Genomic DNA, 21,216 nt, shown 5'->3' on the forward strand with positions numbered 1-21,216 from the left:
GCTACGGAGAGGGGGAAGCCTGCGGTGGAGCTGTGGTTGGGGGATGTGGGTTTTGTGGCTGAACTCGATGTTGGTGTAGGAAACCAGGGGAGACGACAGCTGAGTTGAGTTCACCCGCCCAAGTGGGGCGCGGAGAGGTGAGTGCACTACCCGAAGCTCGCAGAGGTGCTCAGCCGGGGTCTCCAGTAACAGGACGAGGGCGGGGCCCCTATGGAACGCCAACGATTGGATGCTCCCTAAGTCCCGCCTTCCCGGACCCTTTCCTGAGGCCCCGCCCACAACGCCAGGCGCGCGCCTCGGAAGCCGGGAGGGGTCGGGGCGGCGGCGGCGAGAGGTGAGGCTCCGGCACGCGCCCCACTCGCTGCGAGAGCGCGAGCCGCGCGCTCCCGCTGCCCGCGTCGCCATCTTTTTCCCCCTCCGTCCGTCTGTCTGCCGTTGGCTTTGTCCGTCCGCCGCGCCTCCCCTCGCCTCCCTACCGCCGGCCCGGCCTGCAGCCACCCTCTGCCCGCCGGGGTCCGGTCCCGGAGAGCCCCGGCCCGGCCAGCCTGAGCTGCGGCCGGGGCCCATTGTCCCGCGGTCCGTCTGTCCGGAGGCGGGGCCCAGGGACGCGGAGCGCCGAGGCAGCGGGTAAAGCGCCCCCGCGCCGGGACCCAATAGCCGGTGTAGCTCCCGCCGCCCCGCGCCTCCGTCCGCCTTTTGTCTGCCCGCTCCTGGGGAGGGGTGGGCTCGGTGCTACGGCGGCTGGGTGCGGGCCTCGCGGGCCGGCGTCTGACAGGCTGGGGTGGAGCTGGGGGAGGGGAGGATGGGCGTGGGAGAGCGGACTGGGCGGGGGGCACGAGCGGTCCTGGCGAGGGCGGGCGGAGGAGCTACTAAATTTAGATTTCGGAGAAGACTAAGTGGTCTGAAGGTTGGTCTGAGCCGCCTCGGGAGACCTCTGGCTCCAATCTAATACCTGGGATTTACCTGTGCTCCCGTTCGAGACAGCCAGAAGAACCATCTCAGCTGATGGCACACACAAGCTCCAGCTCCTACCCAAGAAGATCCTGGGGCAGTGAAACGGCTGTGACCACCTTTCTTCTTTCCTTTTTGGCAGATTCACATCACTTGGATTTGGGCGAGTTTACTTTGCTCCGTGGGAACCTCGCCAGAGCTGGAGGTGGGAATGCACCCTTTTTTCTTAAGACTGGCCTTACACACACGTATGTAGTGTGCCCTGGAAGCTACATCCAAACACCTGTAGGAGAGCAGAGACAGGGATGAAAGGGGGCGGTGCACCCTCCCAAGGACTCTGTGGTTCTATAGATGGCTAAACTGCTCCCTTTAAAGGTAGCATCCCTTGTAGGTCTGATCCTCAGTTTACCGTTCTTCCCATTCCAGTTTCCTTCCAGCTGAAGATGTTCAGGCAGCTAGCTCTCCAGTTACATTCCTAGCTTAAGTTTCACATTTGGGCAGTGCTGAAGTTAAAGGGACCATAGGGTGGCCTGTAAACTAACCTCAGATAGTGTGCTGTTTGGGTGAGGAGTGTCCTTCCAGGACCATTTGTCTGTTTCTTACTTATTTTCAAGGGTTTCCCCTGCCTCCAGACTTTTTCTTTCTGGTGGGTGTTTTAATTATTGTGGCTTGGCTTTGTTTTGTGGGAAGGGAGGGGTGTGTTTATTTTTCCTTTGATTCTTCAGGTGTGAAGTCCCATGAGGTACCCATCTGGTCAGTTCCCCATTGCGCCACTAGGAGGATCCGAGAGAACCAGTGGATGCTGCTGCCTTTCTGAATCCGCAGCCCTGTCGCTGCATATTTAATCTCTTTGCCTTGTAGCTTTAGCATTGAACTGTTGTCTTGCTAAGATTATCAAAATAGAGCCTGACTCAAGTTACTTGGCATTCCTTCAAACAGACTTTATTACCTTTTTCTCGGAGCTTCAATTCCTGGTCTTCATGGGGCAAATGTAGATGAGATTTCATTTGTTTTTCATTATACAATAGAGAAGTGTAGGAAAATGGACAATCTTTTCTTTTTTTTTTTTTTTTGGTTTTTTCGAGACAGGTTTTCTCTGTGTAGCTTTGTGCCTGTCCTGGATCTCAGTCTGGAGACCAGGCTGGCCTCGAACTCACAGAGATCGCCTGCTTCTACCTCCGAGTGCTGGGATTAAAGGCATGTGCCACCACTGCCCGGCTGACAATCTTCATTTCATTTAGCTCTCCACTTTGGGATTCCATAGACACAGAGAAAAAGATGTAAAGTGTGATATTCATTCAGCGCTTGTATTAAAATGTCTAGAAAGAATAAACCAGATGTGGTGATGTACATCTCTAATCCTGCTGGTCAGAATGCTGAGGCTAGAGGGTCACTTGAGTTCAGGGGTTTGAAGTCAAAGCACAGTCTCCAAAAAGAGTAGGGGTGCAGGAGAGAGGAGAAGAGTGACAAAGAAGAGTGACCAGCCCCTACAACTGGGGTGTAGCTTAGTTGGTAGAGTGCTTGCCCAATGTGCACAGAGTCCTAGCTAGCATGCACAAACAAAGCTTTAGGTTCAATCCCCAACACCACATAAAACTGGGTAAGGAGGCAACTGCCTGTATTCTCTTGAGATAGGAATATCAGAAATTCAAGGTCATTCTTGGCTACTTACCCAGTTCAAGACCAGTTAAGGATTCATGAGACTCATACCTCCAAGGGGAAAAAAAAGAAAGAGACACATAGATAATATATACCCTTTGTATTGGATATCAGTATGCCGCTGTCTAAAATTGTTTTTCTATTGTACATATTAGGCGTTGTTTTCCTTTTTTTAATTGAAGGTCTGAAAAGAACTGTGTTTGCTATGCAGATATGATAGAAGACTGCCTGAGAGCGGCTTCCTTTGCCACTTCCTGTGGAGGCCTGTCTTTGCCATTTGCGGTTTCTTTCTTCTTTTGGTAAGGGGAGGCAGGATCTGATTATAGGTTCGAGGGCCTTTCTAACTACGTAGAGAGTTAGTTGGCATTAGCAGATGAGTCTTCATTAACTAGAGTGCAAAGTACAGCTAGAGGTTTCTCTTAAAGCAATAAACTATGTAACTTCCATATGTGAGTGAGTTTAAGAAGGCAGGAGCTGATAGCAATCGGAATGACCAAGTGCACCTCCCTAACTTTGGTAGAAAAGAGAATCTTTTCACTTTACATTTGTTCACTCTGGTGCCTGTCTTTTTTGTTTTATGGTGTTGGGAATTGAACCCAGGGCCTGACACACACTAGGCAAGTGTTCTACCACTGTATTGCATCCCCAGCCCTCACTCTGTCTTTTAAAGAAAAGGCTACAGCTTCTGCAACTAATTCATTTCAGAGCCTCTTACAATGCTTTTGGCTGAACCAGTCTTATAGTTAATAAGGAACCTCCCGGCTTAAGAATTTGCCTGCTTCTTTGTCAGGGGCAAATGCATATCTCTGCTGCTCTTCTCCTGTATGGAGCATTTCTCTTATTCCTTCTTGGTCTCCTTGCTACACACACAGTGGGATTGAGAAGAGGCTATAAACTTAAGATCTTTGACCACCTCTCCAGAACATATGAGCAGGGCCAGTTGGCGGTCCACATTGGTAGACTGAATTAGTACTCCACAATGTGACTGTCATCTACTCTTCTGGTGAGAGCCTGTCTTGAGTGGTAGAAGTCTGACGTGCTCTGTAAGTGCCATCATGCTAGGCACCTGGTAGTGTGCCTGCATTGCAGATAAGTGACACCTTTGTCACCTCTAAGCACGTTCCTCAGAAAACCATCTGGAGGTGCAGATTGCAGGCCTTGATTTCCAGTTGCACATGTGACAGGTCAGCTGCTACAGGTCTTTGTCATGCTTTTGCTTTCTCTCACGTCTGTGGGAGTAATCCCTTTAACTCACAGCACTTCTAACCTCAGCTGCCTGAATTTGCATCCTTTTCTGTCTTGACTTGTAAAGATAGCTTTAGAGAATTCTCTTTAAGTCCTCTAAAAGCAGTTGCCTCTTAAGCTTCTTGGGACCTTGACACTGGGTTAGAGATTTATTTACTTTTTTCATTAGCTCAGTTATTTATATCTGGTGAATTTTATATGCTCGAGGTATTTTTTAAGGTCTTTAAAACTTCTAATTTTGTAATTTCTGGGGAAACTAACAGGCTAACAATATCGTTTTTGATTTATTTTTATTTTTGTAGGTTAGCACCTTACAAGGAGGCAGTGATATATCCAGTGGTGGAACTGGGAAAGACCAGAGCTTTTGTATCAGGGAAACATGTCCCGTAGGAAACAGACAAATCCAAATAAAGTTCACTGTGAGTACTGGGCTTTGTCCTCTGGAACCTGGGAAAACGAGGGTCAGAAGGAAAGAGAAACCTAAATTTAGCATGAGAGGCTCATACTCATTTGTGTTGGAAAAGAAAAGGGTTAAAGGCTTACATATATAGATTTGAAGTGTGAGGTCGAAGATGTCTAACTTGTCTAAGGGGTATATGCATTATTCATTCTTAATATTAACAATTACAGGAAACTTATTTTGTGAAAAATGCTAGGTGTCGGGCTATAAAACAGTATAACAAAACTAAACTGTAATGCAACTACACATAAACACAGAAGAAAAATACAAATACAAGCTAGTATATGCTGTATCCCTCAGGGCTACTATAGACTATGTATACCACAGAAGTTAAAAGTTAGGACGAGCTGGGCGGTGGTGGCGTACACCTTTAATCCCATCACTCAGGAGGCAGAGGCAGGCGGATCTCTCTGAGTTCAAGGCCAGCCTGGTCTACAGAGGGAGTTCCAGGTCAGCAGTAGCAATGGAATACTTGATGGAAGAGGCCCTGGGCCGTGAACTTAAACAGTGAAAGGTGGATTTTGACAAGAAGAAAGGGAATGCATGTGATCTGTTAGAGAGCAAGGAGACTTGGTGCAAGCAGAAGTTTTAGTTGTCCAAAGTCATAGGCTATGTGACTTCAAGGTTAGACCCTATCCAGCTAAATAGCCAGCTTGTGAAAAAGACTAAAGAAAAGCTTAGGGGGTTGGGTATTTAGCTCAGTGGTAGAGCATTGCCTAGCAAGCACAAGGCCCTGGGTTCGGTCCTCAGCTCCAGGGAAGTGGGGGGTGGGTTGGGGGGAGTGGGGGAAGAAAAGCTTAAGCAATGAAGAAAACCATCAAAATAGAAAGCTGAACCAAAAGTAATTGGAGAAGGGGGCCAAGTTCCAACCTCATCAAGCAGCAGAACTTGGCAGCTTTGGCCACGTGGTTCTGGCTTTAGCGTCAAGGACGTGACCGAGGGGTTGTAGAATCTCCACCTCAGTTAAGGAAAAGCTGCTGAGGCCAGGCCTGTGTCAGGAGTGTCCCTGCTACATGGTGAGAAATAGCAGCAAAAAAGAAACATCAAAATGGAGCTGGGAGACAGCTCAGTGGGCAAAGTGCTTATTGTACAAGCCTGAGGGCCTGAGTTCAGATCCCAGAACCCACGTGAATAAACATAACATAATAAAAAACAAAACAAAACTCGGGCCAATGAGATGGCTCAGTGGGTAAAAAGTACTGCTTTGAAGGCTGATGACCTAAGTGTGATCCCTGGGACCAGCGTGGTGGGAGGAAAGAACCAACTCCTACAAGTTGTCCTTCAGCCTACATACATGCTCAAGTACTTGCTTACAGACACACACACACACACACACACACACACACACACACACACACACAACTTTAAAAAAAAAAAGGTGTGGTATGAACTTGTAACCCCAGTGCTGGGGGAGGAGTAGAGACAGGAGGATTCTGAGGACTTGATGACAGATAGTCTATCTGGCACAGCAAGCTTTAGGTTCAGTGAAATACCCTGTCCAAAAAAAGAAAAAAAAAAGATAGCAATAGAGGAAGACATTGACCTCTGGCCTCTCTACATACATGTGCATCATGCATACATACATACATTCACACAGACACCCCAAACGGAATAGTTACTATCAGATTTGGGCTAGCTTTCCTATGTTCTGGGTAGAGAAGCATTCTTAACTGAACCTTCATAAAGTAGATAAGTGGCTATTATGGAGGACAATAATAAAGTACAGTACAGCAACAGCAGAAGAAAATTCAGAGGTATACATGATCTTTCTGTGAAGGGTCTTTCACATAGCAGGTACTTCAGCACCCAGCTATAGTCCCACCCTGTGAGACTTTTTAAAGCAATAAGTAAACAAAAACATTAGAGATGATTGATAATGTAAGAAATTAAGATGACGGAAATTTTATTTAAAACAGTGTGACCAAAGAAGTTATGATAGCTTTGACATCTTACATTAATGCCATTGGGTAGCAAACATTCATATACAATCATTGTTTAAGTCCTGGGGATGTTGAATGAGATAGAACCAGTTGAGTGCCTCCAGTTGTTATTCCGGGGTAGGTAGATTTGCAAAGCTGCTTAATAAAAAGGCGAGCAATTTAGGAGGATTGGACGTTGATGCTGAAACAGATGTAGTAGTGTGCCTGAATGTGGAGAACAAAGGAGGCGTCTCCCGTAGAAGTCCCCCCACAGGGCTCCCCAGAGATGACAGTGGAGTAGCTTGTAGAGTGACAGCACACTTGTACTAAAGCTGGGGCAGCAGCAAAGGCTTGAGTGGCCTGTGTTCGTCAGCAGAGCTTATATCCATGAGTTACATCTGCTTCCACCCTAGACAGCCAAAGCCAGAACATGGGGCTGGTACTAGAGTTGGAAAACACATGGACAAACAGATCATCAAGGATGGGAAAATATCTATTCATCCATAAGTTGCAGAAATGTTACCAGACTCAACCCAACTGAATGTTGTACTGTGCAGAATGGATGGGGCTTCTCAGACTCTCTGAGTAGTGCCCATTAAGAGGTCCTTTACTGTGGGACTATGAGCACAAATACTCAGATGCACCTAAAGAGTGAACCCTGGGGGAGGAACTGTTTTCAGTGATAGATTTGGGCAGAGATAGTCTTTTCAAGTGATGAGCTAAGTTTGACCAAAAAACCCAAAACACTAAGATTTGCTGGTTTCTGAATGCCTTTTATTTATTTATGACCTGGGGATTGAAGCTGACCCTATCCTTTTCAAAACAGTACCTTCTCACTGTTTATGAAAATAATGGCCACCAGGCAGTGGTGGCACACACCTTTCTCAGCACTCGGGAGGCAGAGTCAGGCGGATCTCTGTGAGTTCGAGGCCAGCCTGGTCTATTGCGAGATCCAGGATAGGTACCAAAACTACACAGAGAAACCCTGTCTCAGAAAAAGAAAATAATGGCAAGTAAAAGTAGGTAATTTGAGTTTTTTGACCACTTGAGTCTCCTCACCTGACATGGAACTAATACATATTAAACTTAATAACTTAATGCTGCTTGTATATTTATAGTAAATATGATGGATTCAAAGTCTAGGTTTGCATCTGAGCAGAGAAGTGAGCTTCATTACTTCAGCCCTCAGGAAAGACTGTGTGGCCTGAAGCTAAAAGCATGCCTAACATATATTAAGAATCCCAGAGGCTGGCATGTAGCTTGATGGGAAAGTGAGTGAGTGCTTAGGAATGCTCTATCCCCAATACAGGGGGGGGGGGGAGCATTTAAATCCCACTGTAAATCTGGGAGATGTAGCTCAGTTGATAGAGTGCTTGCCTATCCTACATAAAACCCTGCATTTGAGCTGCAGCACATGGCCATGTCTGTAATCTTAATACTGGGAAAGGTGAAGGTAGTAAGATCCAGAATTCAGAGTCATCCTTGGCTTCATAGCAAGTTTGAGGCTGGTCTGGAATGCTTGGGACCCTGTTTTTTATTTTTCTTTAAAATTTTTATTTATGTGTTTTGTCTATATGTCTGTGTACCACATGCATGTCTGATGCCTACAGAGGCCAGAAGAGGGCATCAGATCCCCTGGAACTGGAGTTACAGTTGTGCGCTGTCATGTGGGTGTTCAGATTAAATCTCTGAAAGAGTAGCCAGTGCTCTTAAACATTGAGCCTCAGAAACCCTGTGTTTAAAAAAAGAAAAAAAGGACTTGCATGGTGATAGTCAAGCACTATGTCTTGAAGATACTTCAGAAGCCAGCGGCAGGCTACTTTAGCACACCCTTTGTTTCCAGGAGTGTTTTCATATTTAAATCATCCAGACAGCCCATTCCTATCTCCTCAGCAGACTCAATGCAAAAGTTTAGAATTAAAAACCTATAATTACTCACTATAGAGAAACTGCTGCCGGATTGAATCTTGTGTTTTAGACCTTCTGCCTTATCTGCTTTTCCATTTCTCCCCTTTCTGAGTACAAGTCTGTCAACTGTCTGGAGAATTTGAAAATACAGCCCTTTGTATACTCATATTTCATGTGCTGGAATCAGGAAGCCACCAAGAAAAAACTTTTCTTAAGACACTTTTGATTTCAGATTGCAAGATACCGAGCCTGGAAAGCTTCAGCTTAAAGCTTTTCAGAGATGAAAAAGCATCTGATTCCTTTCTTTTCTGAGAGCAAGGGAGCTCTGTCTCAGTTCGTGCTGCTGGCATTCCTGGGATGTAACTGCTGTTCTCATCATAGACAGCACCTGGGTTACAGAGACTGCCAGCTGGGAAGGAGTCCGCAGCACCCCTTTCCCAATACTCCTGCTTTTTCTGAACAGACATCTGTTCACTTAGAGAATATTCAACTGTGTAATTTCAGGCAGCCCAGAATTGCATTTACTAAACTGTACTAAGGCTCCCGAGGGAAAAAAAGAAGAAATCTTTGTCATTCTAAGACTTTGTTGTTGGTTTTTTTTAAAATCTTTCTCCAAACTGGCTTTCACGGCCTTGTTCTTCACTAGTCTGAATCCCAAGGCAAAAGTGAGATAAAAAACTCTTTGCATTTCATACCAAATTTAAAAAGAGAAAAAGAAAAGAGAGAAGAGTACCTGGATGTTATTATGGACCCTGGCTATAAATAGGCAGATAAATGCCCACATTTAATAGGAAGGTGACCCTGCATTAATATCTGGGAGTTAGGGAATTTGAACTTACTCTCTCAGTCTCAAGATAGATGTAATAATTCTTCATTATAAAAATAGGCAATTCTACAACATTTCTTAATCATTAATATCTGTATGTATCATACTTGAATTAACATGTATAACAATTAAAAAATTTATATTTGTTTAATTTGTATATGGGGTAGGAGGGCATGCAACAGCACACACATGAGGATCAGAAGCCAGCCTCCAATTGTGGATTCTCTCCTTCCACCCTGTAGCTTCCAGGAACTGAACTCAGCATGCTGGGACGCCGAGACCCGCTAAGCTGTCTCACAAGCCCAGTGTAGTGTATTTTCTTAGCAGCTCTCATTGCCTTTTCTCCAAAAGATAATTCTAGACAGTTGAATATGAAGATTAGGTAAAAGTGACTACTGGAAAAATCATTGACTCTTAGGAAGTTTGATAAAATCACCTTTACGATTTAAAAATACAAATGTATTGTTTTATGGTGCTATTTAAAATAGGAACAGCTTTAAAGAATAATAAAAAGGCTTTTCCATAGTCAGGAATGGAATAAAAGAGTAGGTTGTGTTTCCACACTACTGAAGAAAACAATGTATCCCAAGTTCCCTAGCTGAGATTGCCAGCAAAACCTTAGGGAAGTCATATTGAAGAGATTCTATTCTGTTCTGTAAAGGCCTGAATATTTAAACTTAATAGACAAAACTAAATTCTAAGTTCATGTTGATAAAGATTAAACTGAATTACTAGCTCATTTTGAAAGATTCATCTGCTTTTAGCTATCTTTTTTTTGGGGGGGTGGGGGTTTTGAGACAGGGTTTCTCTGTAGCTTTGGAGCCTGTCCTGGATTAGCTCTGTAGACCAGGCTGGCCTCGAACTCACAGAGATCAACCTGCCTCTGCCTCCTGAGTGCTGGGATTACAGGCGTGTGCCACCATGGCCGGTTTTTTTTTTTAGCTGAGGATTGAACCCAGGGCCTTGTGCTTGCTAGGCAAGCACTCTACCACTGAGATAAATCCCCAGCCCCTTTAGCTATCTTTTAAAACTTAATTTTATGTGTATGAGCATTTTGCCTTGCATGCCTGGTATCCACGCCAGAAGTGGGCATTGGATGTCTTGGAATCAGAGTTACAGATGGTTGTGAGCCACCATGTGGGTGCTGGGAATTGACCTGGGTCCTCTGGAAGAGCAGCCTATGCCCTTAACCACTGAGCCATCTCTCCAGCCTCCTTTTAAATGTTTTTCTACTGGTACAATGTGACAGGAATTTTTTTATTGTTCATTCCTAGCATGTTATAAATCTAATTTCCTTACAAACCTGAAGTGTTAATGATGAGCATTAATGACAGTAACTGACATTTATAGTACATGCTAGTGTATAATTTGTTCCTTAGTGCCAGATCAGTCTCTGGCCCTTAGGTCCAAAAACATGAACCAATCCAGAGGACTTCAGTGACTGTTACAGTGGCCATAGTTTTTTTGTTTCATCGGCATCAACATGGAGACATGAAATACTTTACTTTTGCAGAGAAGGAAGGAAAAGCACTCTGTACAGTTTACTTTTTGCTTTCTTTAGCAGTAACTTAGTAACCTTAGAAATTGTGAACACAGGATGGGCATGGTGGTACACACCTTTAATCTCACCACTCAGGAGGCAGAGGCAGGTGAATTTCAGGCTAGCCTGTTCTACATAATGAATTCCAGGCCACCCAGAGCTACATAGACCCTGTCTCAAAAAATGAAAAACAAAAACATGTGAACATGATCTTAAAGCAACTTCTTTTTCCTTTTATTGAGATCTCTATGCCTAGGAATACGCTCTAACACTTTCTACCTCCATTCTTACCCACAGGATGAGTCATATTGCCATAATATCAGTTTATCTAATCCAGGCATGATAACTCATAACAATGGTATCAGAACTATTTTTCCTTTTGCCATACTGTGGCCTTGAAAACATTATTTCGATATTTGAATTGTTTCATGATATGAAGATAACACCAATATCAGAGCCAGTCTTATCACACAGAGACAAATATTTGTTAGCAGATCTACTGTGAAGCCTCTATAACACTGAACTCATACCTCCATTGGCAGCAAATGGGAAGTTGGGATTTTAGGGGGTAGTGTTATATAGCTCAGTATAGCTAAAAGTATGTTTTTAGCATGTTTAAGGCCCTAGGCCTAACCCCATTACAAGAGAAACAGACACTAAAGATAAAGAGAAGGGGCCCAGGAAGGACATATAGTTGTATGGACCTCAATACTTGGTTTCACCATAGACCTTAGTTTTCTTCATTTTTAAAAAAATGATTTATGTTTAATTATGTGTTTGTGTGTTTATGTACATGTGAGTCAGGTACTTGTGTAGGCCAGAGGTGTTGAATTCCCTGGAGCTGGAGTTATAGGCAGCTGTGAGCCTCTGATGTGGCGACTGGGAACTAAACTCTGCAAGAGCAATACACATTCTTTACTGCTGAGCCATCCCATGACTTTGGTTGTATTATTAATAACATATAGGTAGTATAGGTACACGGTCGGTTGGTCGGTAGGAGGTAGGTAGGTAGGCGAGAATGCCTACCATATAAAGAATCAAGATGAGGGGACCAGCAGGATGCTAGGTGGGCAAAAGTGCTTGTTGTGCAGGCATTACAACTTGAGTTCAATCCCAGAACCCACAAAATTGTCTTCTGTCTTCTGTATAGTCACCGTGGTACGTCTGTACCTCGCCGACACAAATAATAAAATATTAAATTTAGGAACTAGAGAGAATTAAGGTGAGGACTATATAGTACTTAGAAAGCCTGGAATAGCAAGTGTCCCAGTAACTATAATTGTTTACCATACAGTAGTGCTTAAGGATTATTTGCTGAATGAGTAACCAACCAAATCATATGATGCTGACCCCCTCTTCAGTTTTTACACTGACCAAGGAACAACTCCCACATCACTGTACTGTCTCCAAAAACTTAGCCTGCTTACTAACCTTTCCCTTTTCTGTAAGAAAGGTCCTGTTCTATAGTCACTGGAGCTTTTGATTATCCCCCTTGCTGACGGGAGAACTGGGCCTGTAGTTTCCATTCTCACTGAGATAAGAGAAACCTAACTCTTTTCTCTCTATGCCTAGTCTCCTGGAAATTAAAAAGCACTTGAAGGTTAACTCTCCAACAACATGGATCCCAGGCAAAGCTCATGAAAACTAAATGCAAAATCAGGGATGGTCCAGGGTTTCTGGACACTTTATGCAAAAACAAAGGCCACATTGACCCAAGGAGACTTGGATATGTAGTGTTTGATGTAAGTTAGCTGCTGTTTCAATCAAGGATTAGTTTAATGAGTTAGAATATTATCTGCTCCCCCTTTGCTTCCCCATCCCATCTGTACTCGGCCAGGCATGTTTGTTATGGCTAATTCTGATAGACACTAGAGAAAGGCAAGAGGAGTGTCCAGAACACCTTGGAATAAATGAAGAAAGATGGGCTTGGAGGTTTATTCAGGATTACCTCAAGCATTTCAAGCCCACACAAGGCTGAAATAGAATGAATCAGGGCTCTGATGATGGTAGTTGAAGGTGTAGAAGTTTTTGCCCACTCTGTTGCCCTGCCTCCATCCCATCACTTTACCTCTTACCTATTTCCCCAGTTCTGATGGAAGGCTGCAAGGAATTGAGATTCTGTAGTTAAGTTTGTAAAGTCTTGATTAATCACCTTTTCAAGGGTCAAGAATAGGAAGATCGCTTACTGCCCAGGAAGAGCAGCTACACTGTTGGCAATAGCAGCATGACTTGGAGATGGATGAACCGGCCACAGAATACCTGCCTGTTTCCTACTGTTGAGTTGTCTGACCCTCCAACTAGTTTGTCTAGGCATGTACTGGTGACCGACCAACGAGTGACCTGTTTTTCCTTTTGACCACCAGGGGATCAAGTATTTGCTGGGCTAGAAGAACAAGCCCGACAAGCGATGATGAAAACTGACTTTCCTGGAGACCTTGGCAGTCAGCGACAAGCTATCCAACAACTAAGAGATCAGGACTCCAGTAGCAGTGAGTTCTGCACCTTCTGGTAATGACTCAGGGCAATGGGAGAAGGACTGACTGAGTGTGTGCTCTGGGGATTGTTCGTGGGGGCTGGGAGGAAGAGCTAAGATGTGTGGATTCAGAGAGAGAGGACAGGTTGGCATGCTATTTATAACTCATGGGCTCTAGGAATTGGCACGGTGCCATATCCAGATAGGTTCGTGGTGATTGTGAAATAGGACATCTTAATATGAAAACAGTTAAGTGTTCAGGCAGCTCAAGGGCAGGTCAGATAAAAAGGAAAAAAAAAATCCCTTCGCTTTAAGTCTATTTAATAAAATGTAAGAGTGGCATTGAAGTTTTGCTTGAGGTTCTAGTTTTAATGTTGTATAGACTTGCTTAGTGATGAGATTATGTAGCATATAAAAATGCTGAAGTCCAGGTCTTCCCACAACAAACCCCTTACTAGATCTCTATGTTAAGAGGTCAAAAAACATTTAGTATTGCTGGGTGGTGGTGGTGGTGGTGGTGGTGGTGGTGGTGGTGGTGGTACACTCCTTTAATCCCAGCACTCTGGAGGCAGAGGTAGGTAGATCCCTGAGTTCAAGGCCAACCTGGTCTGCAGAACAAGGTCCAGGACAGCCAGAGCTACACAAAGAAACCCTGTCTCAAACAACAATAAAAATGTAGTCTTACAAGTTAAGGCTTGTGGATTGTCTGTTCCATGACCTGCTTGAACAGACTTATTCTGAGCTGTGTTATTTCCCAGAGAGATGTCTATACTCGCCTGCTCTTATGCACTTGATACTGCTGTTTTTTTATTAATACCAGTTTAGGGTGAAACCCTGATTTTTTTTTTAACCAGTTGTAAACCTGGGGAAAAGAGAGAGACAGAGACAGACAGACAGACAGGCAGACAGAAACAGAAAGTGTGTGTGTGTGTGTGTGTGTGTGTGTGTGTGTGTGTGTGTGTGTGTTCTGAACTCTATAGAGTTCTACAGCTTTAACTGAACTAATAATTAAGCAACAGCAACCACACAGACACAACCCCCCCACACAAATAGCAACTAATCAGGTAGGTACAAAGAAATGAACTCTACAGCTAAGCAGTGGTGCTGCACACGCCTTTAATCCCAGCACTCAGGAGGTAGAGACAGGTGGATCTCTGAGTTTGAGCCCAGCCTGGTCTACGAAGTGCATTCCAGGACAGCCCAGGGCTACACAGAGAAACGCTGTCTCAGGGGGAAAAAAAAGAAAGAAAGAAAAAGAAAGAAGGAAATAAATAAATTACTGTTCCAAAGAGTTACACCATTCTTCTAGACAGCATACTTTAAAAAAAAAAAAAGTTCCTGACAGAGGTACTCAGATAACTGACAAGTTACAGAAGTGTATTTCATTTAGCAGTGCCTTAGACTAAGCCTACAAGTGTTCCACACGGGATGCTGGTGAGAAAATACGCTATCATCTAATTTGTGCTAACCCCTCATAATTGAGATGGACTCAAGTGAAATAAAACTTTAAGGAAAACATACCATACTCTTTAGCACCCAAATATAGACTACCACATGACAAGCACATCTAATATAGACACATATAGCCACCAGCAGATGATCTGGTAGGAATCTGTCAATAAAGGAAATTTAACCCAGTTTTGTCTAGAAAGAAATGATCTTGTACTGTGGATTTAGAAATTATGCACAACAGTAAGGAGATGAGTAGCACTGTTAGCAGTGAAATGTGAGCCTGACTGTACCTGCAGAGCATGATGAGGCTCTACTCCCAGAGGAGTCCAGAATCCAAGCAGGAATCAAAGGGCTCTCCCCACCGACTGACTGATAGCTTCCCTAGGTGTGGCTTCCTCTGTGATCTTTAAAGCACCCACACTAAACCTCATTTGTTATTGTGGGTTTTTGTTCCCTTTCAATCTTTTTTTCCCCTCTATTTTACAGATGACAGAACAAAATCAGCTCACACATACTTTGCAGCTTCACTAACCACAGGTAGATGACCCCACAACCACATCCTTCCCTCCCAAACTAAAGCAGATCCAGGTACTCATATCTGAAGTGAAGAATGACACTTCACATCTTTCACATTTAGTTATCCATTAGATAAGCCAAAGACCCAACTGAAACAGTGGTTTTTCTGTCATTTAAAATGTGCAATGCTAGTAGATTAAGAACAGAGTGGCTTTAAAAAAAAAGAACAGAGTGGACAGATGAACATGGTGGTACACACCTTTGATCCTAGTACTCGGAGGTAGAAACAGTCAGATCTCTGAATAGAAAGTTCCAGGACAGCCTGCACTATACAGAGAAACCCTGTCTGAAGGGGAGCAGGGACAAAGTGGGCACTTGGGAAGCTGGGGCAGGAGGATCATGCACTTCAATCCAGCCTTTGTTTCACAATAAAACCATCTCAAGCTGGGCGTTGGTGGCGCACGCCTTTAATCCCAGCACTCGGGAGACAGAGCCAGGCAGATCTCTGTGAGTTCGAGGCCAGCCTGGGCTACCAAGTGAGCTCCAGGAAAGGCGCAAAGCTACACAGAGAAACCCTGTCTCGAAAAACCAAAAAAAAAAAAAAAAAAAAAACCATCTCAAAAAAGAAAGAAAAAAAATCAAGATAAACTTGAACACCTTCTATAAATATGAACTGCCCAAGGTTGGTTGCTATGCTAATTCCATTTTTCCATAATGTATATCCCTTTCCCTATAAACTGACATAATTTTAAACCAATTTATTCTTACATCCTTATTGATAAGAGGAAATAAAATTTTGTTATTATTTCTGGAAATGTGTATTGATGTTTGTTGTAAAAGAAGAGATTAGTGGTCTGGGGTAGAACTGTCTTTGACAGCACGGAGAAATTGTGCAGGTGATTGTAGAGACAAGTAAGTCATAAAGTACTAAAATAAGGAAGAGATGTTAAGTCAGAGTGTGTGTTGTGGAATGAGTTTGGTGTGATGTGCTTAAGGAAGTACGCTCTCAAGTGTAAGATATTTGAGAACCATGAAAAAGAATAATTATTTTGCTAGACATGGTGGCACATGTCTATAATCACAGCACTTGGGAGATAGAGGAGAAGGATCAGAACTTCAAGATCATCCTTGAATATATATAGTGAGACTGAAGCCAGCCTGAGCTACATGAGACCTATTTCATAAACAACAATTATTTTATGGTGGTTATGATTGAATGGCTAGTTACCATTTCTGGTGTAGATTTGCCTCACACTTTCCCATTAGTGTGTGGGTGGCACAATGAAGGGCAGTCATAGCTTGTTTCCATTCATCAGGATTTGTGCACTGATGCAAACTATACAACCTGAAGTCTGAAAATGTTTTTTCATTGTAGCTGCAAACCCTGGAGTGGACAGCCACTCAGGATGTATTCCTGTAAAACTCAGAACAAGTGACCAGTTTATGTGTTCCAGGTGACAGTGAAGGTGATGAAGAGGAGACCACACAAGATGAAGTATCTTCCCACACTTCAGAGGAAGATGGTGGGGTAGTCAAAGTGGAAAAAGAATTAGAAAATGCAGAACAGCCTGTTGGTAGTGGGAATGCAGTAGTAGATCACGAGGCAAGTGGCAAGCAGTCCTCGTCACGACAGTTTTCTTTTCCATCCACACCCAGGCCCCTAAAAGCTCTCACTTCTTTCCAAGCAGAGCAGCACCTTAGCCAAGTGGGAACCACTCTAAGAGGCACTCTGGAGTGGGCTTTCAGGGTTAAGTCAGAGTCAGACTGTCCTGTGAAACCAGCTTCCAACTAAATTGTTTCCTGAGTATTCCTGCAAGGAACATGCAGAAGGGAAGCGAGGGTCCAGTGTCCTCAGGATAGAAAGTCTTGAAGATTCAAGAAAATTTAATCCCTTTGAAACAATACTTTATCCTCCAGTCCATACTGGGCACCTAAGACAACACCTGGCCTGGGTCTCTATTGAAAGAGGTGGGACAGGGAAGAGACCAGTGAGGAGTCTTCATGACTTGCTTGTTTGGTGGATTTGCAGGTCACAGAAAACCTAAATTCTGACCCCTTGCTTGAACTCTGCCAGTGTCCCCTCTGCCAGCTAGACTGTGGGAGTCGGGAGCAGCTGATCGCGCATGTGTACCAGGTATGGAATGGGGAGGGGAGTTCTGGGACTGACAGCCAGCAGTTTAGATCTCAGGTGCTGCGGTGACCTTTGCCTCTGGGGAAAGCAGCTCAGGTTGTTGGTTCTACTAGGACTCCTCCTACACTTCAGAACATCCTAGAAAATAATAATAATGCATTGGTTAAATAGGTTCTGAGTTCCCAGATACATTTTGAAAATTAAGTATCGGGATCTTATTTTCCTAAATTATTTAATACATTCAGGAGTAAAATAGAAATTGACTTCTATTAACAGTGATGGCTTTTTAAGGGGGTAGGGCTAACATAATGTGAGCCAACATGATGGCGTTGGTGGTAAAGGCACCTGCCACCAAGCCCGATGACCTGGGGACCCACATAGTGTGCGGAGAGCTGATTGCCACTTGTTATCCTCTGACCTCCTGTGCATGCGCAGGCACACAAAATAAATAAAATGCACCATGACATATTGAGGTGCCAATGAAAGTACAAACAAGGAAAAAAGACTTTTCCACCTTCATCCAATTGAGAGTATACCTATTCCTAGTGGTCTGTATTTATGAGACATCTACACAGGACAGCCTAGGTTGTACCAAGCTTTATAGATTGTACCTAGAGAGATAGTTGGTTCATTACAAATTTTTCTTCTGCCTGGAGGTGGTGCAGGCAGCTCTCTGAGTTTAAAAGAACTTCTTGAGAGGACTGAGGAGAGCTGGGCCATAAATACCTGTTACATACCACTACTTCTATCAGACTCCTTCATTGTGCTCTTAAAATGCACTTGTAAAACTATACAATGTGAGCCAGGGAAGCCAGAACTATCAAGAGCATGAATCTCAGGCTCTGAGGAGGGCTCTGGAACCCCATAATTCTTCAAGCCATTCATGTGTCCTAGAATATGATCAGAATTCACGATAATAAAATATGAGCAATGGTCTGAATGGCTAAACAAATAGTTGCAAGTTCTTTATTCTAAGGGAAAAAAAGAAGGGGTGCAGATTGTCCTGGAGGTAACACAAATAACAGATTGAGGCTTTGTTTTACAGCATACTGCAGCAGTGGTGAGTGCCAAGAGTTACATGTGCCCTGTCTGTGGACGGGCCCTTAGCTCCCCAGGGTCTTTGGGTCGCCACCTCCTAATCCATTCAGAAGACCAGCGGTCTAACTGCGCTGTGTGTGGAGCCCGTTTTACTAGCCATGCCACTTTTAACAGGTTAGTAGAACACCTAACCTTGTGCTAAGGGCAAGTTACTGGGTGTAATGATGCTCTCCCAGGTCAAAAGAAAGGCTAGAGATACGTAATGCAAAAGAGCTGATAGAACAATCTAGAAATACAAATAATGAGACTAAGAGATAGGCTAGTTAGTATGCACTAGATCCCTCAAGGGAAATGAATTGCTTTTCTTTCCCTACCAGAATATTTCCAACTAGAAAGTGATGCAGAGACACCAAGAACATTCATGATAAAGCAAGCAGACAGACCTTGCAGGATGCTGAGAGGATCTGATATAAGGACACACTCTGCTGTGTTCTAGGAAGACTAAAACACTGTCCTCATCCCATTGCCTTGGTCGTACAATGCATAGCTACTTTTCCGTGTGGGCAGTGCTAGGTAGGTGGAGGTAAAGCAGTGAATTGTACCTGCATGAAGGAAACCTCCACTTCCAGGTCACTGGCTTCGCCTTATAGGGGTTATTCTGGGTAGGTTTCTATGGCAGGTGGCTCAGGTGCTAATTCAAAGTGGGCCTTAAAATTGAGTCGACACCCTCGTCCAAAGAAGAGGTGTTTCAAGCATTCAAACCAGCCCTCGTAGTGGCGGGCTTGGAACGGTTTGCCTAGTGGTTATGGGGTAAGTCAGGTACTTGGGTACCTGAGGCTTGCTACACAGAAATACTAATCATCAAAAATCTTGGCTTCCCAGTGAGAAACTTCCTGAAGTCCTTAATATGGAATCCCTACCCCAAGTCCACAGTGAGGGCCCCTCCAGCGCTGAAGGGAAGGACATTGCTTGTAGTCCTCCAGTATACCCCGCTGGAATTCTGCTTGTGTGCAACAACTGTGCTGCCTACCGCAAGCTCCTGGAAACACAGACCCCCAGTGTACGCAAGTGGGCCCTCCGTCGACAGAACGAGCCTTTGGAAGTACGGCTACAACGACTCGAACGAGAACGCACCGCCAAGAAGAGTCGGCGAGACAATGAGACCCCAGAGGAGCGGGAGGTCAGACGCATGAGGGACCGTGAAGCCAAGCGCCTGCAACGAATGCAGGAGACAGATGAGCAGCGAGCTCGCCGGCTACAGCGAGACCGTGAGGCCATGAGGCTGAAGCGGGCCAATGAAACCCCAGAGAAGCGGCAGGCCCGACTCATTCGAGAGCGAGAGGCTAAGCGGCTCAAGCGGAGACTGGAGAAAATGGACATGATGTTGCGAGCTCAGTTTGGTCAGGACCCTTCTGCCATGGCAGCCTTAGCAGCTGAAATGAACTTCTTCCAGTTGCCTGTGAGTGGGGTCGAGTTGGACAGCCAGCTTCTGGGGAAAATGGCCTTTGAGGACCAGAACAGCAGCTCTCTGCACTGAACCACACCCTCCTGCCTGACCACCCATCCACTCCAGCCCACAGGGGTCAGTGCTGCTGTCACCCAGGAGGCCACAGTCCTTGCTGCCACAGGCAGGCCCGGGTTGGTTGCAGGGAAACCTGTGCACCCTCTGCATGTGGGAACACGATGGAGTCAGGAGGGACCCAGCTCAAGGCAGCGCTGGACAAGGGAGCAGGCACTCCATAAACCTAGACTCCTCAGCCCACTGTGGCAGGCCAGGGTTAGGGGACTGTAGGACCCCAGTACAGTCCATGAAGCTGTGAGGGCCAATAAATTAATTTTATCTTTACTGACCCTTGGCTCTTTGGTCTCATTTCTGTTTCATCCAGTGAAGTGTGTGTGCTAGGAGAGAGCTTGAGAATTTTCAGGTAGTGACTTGTGGTGGCTTGTTCTTTTCTGAGGCAGAATGCTCTTCCACTTAGGCTATCCCAGCAGAGGGCTAGTGATGGTGAGATGGAGTCAACTGTGATGAGGACTAGAGCAGAACCACTCACTCTCGCAGCCTGCCCGCCCGCCCGCCTGCCACGGAGGAAATGAAAGTTGCTCAGTTTCTCTCTGCTGGTACAAGAGCAAGCAGAGAGCTTTCCATAGCCTGCATCAAGGGGTATGTACAGTCTGGATATTTATACATCTTGAGGTCCAGAAGGATGCGCCCTAGTTCAACTGTTGCCAGAAAAATAACTACAGCAGGACCGTGGACCTCTTCCAATGTTAAGACATTTGGACTCCTCTCCCACCTCTGTAGATCTAAGGCTGGTTAAAAGTGTCAAATGATTCTCAACTAACTAGCTAAATCCTACCTGACTGGCTGAGAAATACTCAAAGGGTTACACTGAAAAGAAATTAAGTACTTAATTGATCCAAATGCCTTTCACAGAGTTCCATACTGAAGTCCTATTTGAAATATTTCAAATAACTGGATGCACTCTGTCCCAAGGAATACTTCGCATGGCTTATACAATTATTTCCACAACATTCTGAATCAATACAAATTCAGGAATTAGCCCCAGCTCAGTGGTTGTTTGCCTAACATGCTAGTGGCCCCAGGTTTGATCCCCACCATTGCAAAAGCAACAAACCAACCAAAACCACAGAACAAGCCAGCTGTGGTGATGCACACCTTTTATCTCAGCACTCGGGAGGCAGAGACAGGTATATGTCTGAGAGTTTGAGGCCAGCCTGGTCTACACAGTGAGTTCCAGGACAGCCAGGGCTCTAGAGAGAGATCCTGTTTCAAAAACAAAACAAAACAAAAACCCAGAACCCAAAAACCCACTGTACCACTACTGTGTAACTTGAGCCAGTTCTTGAATTCCTGTCACAAAATGGTAGTAATAGCAATAGATGATTGATAATGCACTTAGGATAGTTTATGGTACACAGTAAATAAGGGTACTTGAGTGTTTCACCACTTCCTGGTGGCAAACTTTCTAAAGTCAGAGGCAGTGGCTATAACTGGGATCACTTCAGCAGTGTGTGGCAGTATGCCAGAGTACGCCACTGGTGTTAAGGCCAGCAGTTAGGACATGTACAGGTCCTAC

At 44.7% G+C, this 21,216-nt stretch overlaps 1 protein-coding gene across 15 annotated transcripts; it reads left to right on the plus strand.

The window, feature by feature from the left end:
- The first annotated feature begins 111 nt into the window (after positions 1-111).
- On the plus strand, positions 112-19,969 carry Znf821 (zinc finger protein 821). Of its 15 annotated transcripts, none has more exons than XM_037206259.1 (9): positions 316-334; positions 1,094-1,156; positions 2,822-2,909; positions 4,158-4,274; positions 12,872-12,997; positions 16,404-16,552; positions 16,979-17,083; positions 18,126-18,292; positions 19,001-19,969. In XM_037206259.1, exons 4-9 carry the CDS (start codon positions 4,235-4,237, stop codon positions 19,653-19,655), a joined length of 1,242 nt encoding a protein of 413 aa, XP_037062154.1. In that variant the 5' UTR covers positions 316-334; positions 1,094-1,156; positions 2,822-2,909; positions 4,158-4,234; the 3' UTR covers positions 19,656-19,969. The 15 variants fall into 15 exon arrangements, with proteins under 15 accessions (XP_037062163.1, XP_037062158.1, XP_037062159.1 ...); XM_037206266.1 differs by having other exon boundaries at positions 318-627; positions 2,793-2,909; positions 12,872-13,016; XM_037206257.1 differs by having other exon boundaries at positions 318-627; positions 2,793-2,909.
- The last annotated feature ends 1,247 nt before the right edge of the window (positions 19,970-21,216 follow it).

Source organism: Peromyscus leucopus, chromosome 5 (assembly GCF_004664715.2).
Source record: "Peromyscus leucopus breed LL Stock chromosome 5, UCI_PerLeu_2.1, whole genome shotgun sequence".
Taxonomy (NCBI): Eukaryota; Metazoa; Chordata; class Mammalia; order Rodentia; family Cricetidae; genus Peromyscus; species Peromyscus leucopus.

Bases quoted from the DNA above. Each gene is read 5' to 3' on its own strand.
- Znf821 (XM_037206263.1), top strand. From the start codon at position 4,235: ATGTCCCGTAGGAAACAGACAAATCCAAATAAAGTTCACT. The intron at 12,998-16,403 runs GTGAGTTCTGCA...TATGTGTTCCAG, and splicing joins AGATCAGGACTCCAGTAGCA to GTGACAGTGAAGGTGATGAA. The intron at 16,553-16,978 runs GCAAGTGGCAAG...GTGGATTTGCAG, and splicing joins ATGCAGTAGTAGATCACGAG to GTCACAGAAAACCTAAATTC.